Raw genomic sequence first — 4,303 nt, forward strand, 5'->3', positions numbered from 1 at the left:
CGTGGGCAGCGTGTCTCTGTCGCGCAGGCCAGCGCGGATACCGGACTGTGCAGCACACCCCCAATTAACTGAAAGAGATATACCGTGTTGTTTCCCTGTATTAATTTTTTTATTTCGTGTGGACAAATCGTGAAAGCAGTCTGCCAATATGCAGTCACACTCTCATTCAAGTATTTCAAACAGAGACCAATTAGTTGACTGAAGAATTCCAGGTCTGTCACCATCTTCTGAAGGTGATAAATGTTATAACTTAGCTTGCAGCAACTCAGTACAAGTACACAACAGTAAATTGTAGGTGCAGACAACGCAAATCCATAAACTTCCATGGCGCGGATGCAGCTCCTTCTTCTACCGTTCCTGGAAATAGTACTACTAGCAGGGGCGTCCTTTCTACTTGGCCAATCCTCTCCAAGTATGTTTAAGAAAGAAATTTTTGTCCAGAATTAAATTAAATTACAAAACCGTAGGATTTTTGTCCATTTTTTTTGTATCTGTTTATTTATTTATTTATATGAGGATCTATGGAAAGTTTACCATAAAGCAATACTTTAATATCCTTCATTTCAAATTCAGGCTTATTAGAAGACACATGGTATCATAGGCATAGTGTCATTAGGCCTCGTTATCGCGATATTTTATTTTATTTTTTTTGCCTAGTGAGATAGGTGTACTTCACCTGTTTGGAAACCAGATAGATCGTCCTGTTTACTAGGAGAAATTGTAGCATAAGTCTTACGTTTATGATTACCGAAGGATTTGATTCATTTATTTATCTATCTTTTCCTGCAGAAGATATATTGATGGGGAATAGCTCACTCATCGATGGCCAGACATTGATCTCGACGGGAAGCGTGTTCCAACTCGGCTTCTTCACTCCAGTTAACAATTCTTCGACTGCATACATAGGAATTTGGTACTACAATCTCCCACCGAGAGAAAGTAAAGTAGTAGTATGGGTCGCCAATAGGAACAAATCTGTGGACACATCCATGGCATCGTTGAACCTGACTTCCGACGGAAATCTAATCTTATTTGAGGAAGGAACAAAGGTTTGGTCGACAGGAACATCCGCAGAACTTAATTCTTCACGCTTGCAGCTTTTAGACTCAGGAAACCTCGCGCTGACTGACGGCAACTCTAGCAGAACTCTATGGCAGAGCTTCGACCATGGGTGTGACACTCTTCTCCCTGGTATGAAACTGGGATTCGACTTCCGGACCAACACTTCGTGGCAGTTCGTGTCATGGATGAGTACCACGGACCCTTCTCCGGGCAAGTACGTGGGCAAATTTGAGAAATATATTGTTCCGGATTTTTTCACGCAGAGTGTGAATGGATCCGTCAAACTCTTCCGCACTGGGCCATGGAACGGGCAATGGTTCTCCAGCCTTCCAATGCTGGGGAACAGCATGTTGGAGAGGAACATAAACTTCATATACGTGTCCAACCAGAATGAGACCTACTACATGATTGAATTTCAGACTCAATCGCCACAGCTAAACCGATTGGTAGTGGACGCCGTGGGAACCTACAAGGCTTGGAGTTTTGCTGAGGGAGCGTGGAGACTTCTCTGGTCATTTCCAAGCGACGACTGCGATCACTACAACTATTGTGGCCGCAACAGCGTTTGCACCAAGGGCTACTACTCAAGCTCCTGTCGTTGCTTGGAAGGGTTTGAGAACAAAAACGTCGTCGGATGCGCGAGGAAGGAACCCTTGCGTTGCTCGTCGAACCAGTTTTGGAAGGAACCGAGCGTGAAGGTGCCCAACACCGAGAATGCAACCTCAAGAGGCAAGATTAGTCTGGATGCGTGCAAGAAATTGTGCTTGGATGATTGCTCCTGCGTCGCGTATGCGGTGATCAATGGGTCTTATGGCTGCATAACTTGGCCCGGTGAGCTGTTGGACCTCAGAAGTTTTACCGACGGAGGAGATGATTTATACATTCGGCTTCCAGGTAGGTAGTCGAGTTATGCATGCGTGAAATTGTATGATCACAGTAGCATTATATTTGATCATCTATTTTCCTGCATTTTCTTTTCCTGCAGAATCATCAACGTCAAATTGGAAGAAACTCGTGTGGGCGATAGTTATTTTTACGTTGCTGGGAATTATTCTGCTGTGCAGTGTAGGCGTACTCGTTAGGAGGAGGAGAAACAGAGCATTACAGTTTCCAAATGTGGAGAAAGGTATTACACAATGTTTTATATAACAATCCTGCTAGTTTTTCAAAGTTATTTCGGATTTAAAAAGGATTGAGTCAATTTTTTTAAATTAATCACTCAATTATCAACTTTCTAAGCAAAATTGAAAGATTTTTTTACTAATTCATAGTGTGATCCTTGTGCCAGGTTTGATCAGCGCATTCGATGTACTTCCTTCATATGATTTGCATATTATAAAAGTTGCAACAAATGATTTTTCTGAAGAAAACAAACTTGGGGAAGGGGGATTTGGTGTTGTTTACAAGGTAAGAAGGCTTTCAGTTTCAGAAAAATAAATCTAATCTTTCAAACCCGTAAAATTAAAGAAAATGTTACATTTTGTCAGGGTCAATTGGATGATGGACAGAAGATTGCTGTCAAAAAATTATCAAGATACTCTTCACAAGGCCCAAATGAGTTTCAGAATGAACTCTCCGTGATAGCTAAATTACAACATAGAAACCTAGTTCGTCTTCTAGGCTTTTGTGTTGAAGGAGACGAGGGACTTATGATACTTGAATACATGGAGAATAAAAGTCTTGATGCCTTTATTTATGGTCAGCATATTTTCTGATTAAAAACTAATCACAACACATTTATCTGATCCTGTAAATCTGTATCTCCAGATAAAGCTAAAAGTTCATTACTAAATTGGCAAAGACGTTTCAATATTATAATTGGGATCGCTCGAGGACTTCTATACTTACATCAAGACTCTAGATTGAGAGTCATTCATCGTGATCTTAAGCCCAGCAATATTCTCCTTGACAAGGATATGAACCCAAAGATTTCAGATTTTGGCATTGCAAGGATATTTGAAGGAGACAATGCTCTTGAGGATGCAACAACGCGACCGGTTGGAACATTGTAAGTTTTTTAGATTCAGTTTACTTGATTTGATTAAATATATAAGGGGAGAAGGCTGGGAGGATAAGTAACAAAGAAATATTAAGTTATACCAATTTTCTCAACTTATCCTACTTATATATTTTTTAATCAAGTAACTTTATCATAGAAGCTAACATTCAAGCTCTCAAATGTAGTGGTTACATGGCACCTGAGTATTTATCACGTGGAGTTTTTTCATTCAAGTCAGATGTATTTAGCTTCGGTGTGATAGTATTAGAAATCATAAGTGGAAAGAAGAATAGAGTATTCCATCAAACTGATACAAGCTTAAATCTTGTAGGATATGTAAGTATTAGTTTCAATATAAATAGTCTTTCATCTCTACATGGTACTATCTAAAATATTAAAATATTTTCCCAACAATATTGCAGGTGTATAAACTTTGGAAGGAAGAAAGATCTTTAGAGATTGTTGATTCTACATTAAATCAATCCTATCCAATAGAAGAAGTTCTACGTTGTATTCAAATGAGTCTTTTATGTGTACAAGATAATAATAAAGATAGACCAACAATGACAGAAGTGGTGACGATGTTAACAAGTGAGGACCAGCTCTTTACTCCGATTATACAACCTGCTATAACATCAACTAGCAGTGAAGGAGGTTTCACTACCAACGAAATGAGCTTCACACTTGTAGGTCGATGAAATATGCATTTAATTCTGATCTGATCAATATGTAGCATCATTAGAGTGCCTAGATCACTATGTAAAGTCTATAAAGCCTGAAATGACTTCGTTAGTTACTACACTTACATACTTACATGTGCTAAAAGAGGTAAATTTGTATTTGTTTGACTGAAGACTCTATTTCTCTTACCACTTAGGATTTCTAGTGCATTATCACTCTCAAACTAAAGATATCCAACTTAAATGAAAAATATCCATTTGCTAAGTACTCAAGTGCCATGCATCCATTGCAATTAAGGTCGATTTTATTGCATTTTATATAATTCAGTGTTAATGAAATTTAATTTGGAGAGTGAATCTAGAAAGCTTAACCAAACCACCATGTTATTTGTTTATTGCACGGTTGTGAGCTCTAAGCAAGCAATGATATCTAATGATCATTGTCATGTAGATTTAGTTATCAAATGTTTCTTCTTTATGGCACAAGCTTATGAAGCTCAATGATTAATTAGGCTTAGACACCCATGATTGGAGCCTTAATTTATTTAATTACTCCTCTTTA

The 4,303-nt window shown here is 38.5% G+C and overlaps 1 protein-coding gene across 1 annotated transcript; it reads left to right on the plus strand.

Annotated features, from left to right (window-relative positions):
* Positions 1-298: 298 nt before the first annotated feature.
* Positions 299-3,884, plus strand: LOC122042074 (receptor-like serine/threonine-protein kinase SD1-7). The gene is made up of 8 exons (XM_042602012.1): positions 299-412; positions 790-1,956; positions 2,048-2,188; positions 2,351-2,469; positions 2,550-2,760; positions 2,830-3,070; positions 3,247-3,397; positions 3,484-3,884. The coding sequence occupies exons 1-8, from the start codon at positions 325-327 to the stop codon at positions 3,757-3,759; spliced, it is 2,394 nt and encodes a 797-aa protein (XP_042457946.1). The 5' UTR covers positions 299-324; the 3' UTR covers positions 3,760-3,884.
* Positions 3,885-4,303: the final 419 nt, after the last annotated feature.

This window comes from Zingiber officinale, chromosome 2A, assembly GCF_018446385.1.
Source record: "Zingiber officinale cultivar Zhangliang chromosome 2A, Zo_v1.1, whole genome shotgun sequence".
NCBI classification, from domain to species: Eukaryota; Viridiplantae; Streptophyta; class Magnoliopsida; order Zingiberales; family Zingiberaceae; genus Zingiber; species Zingiber officinale.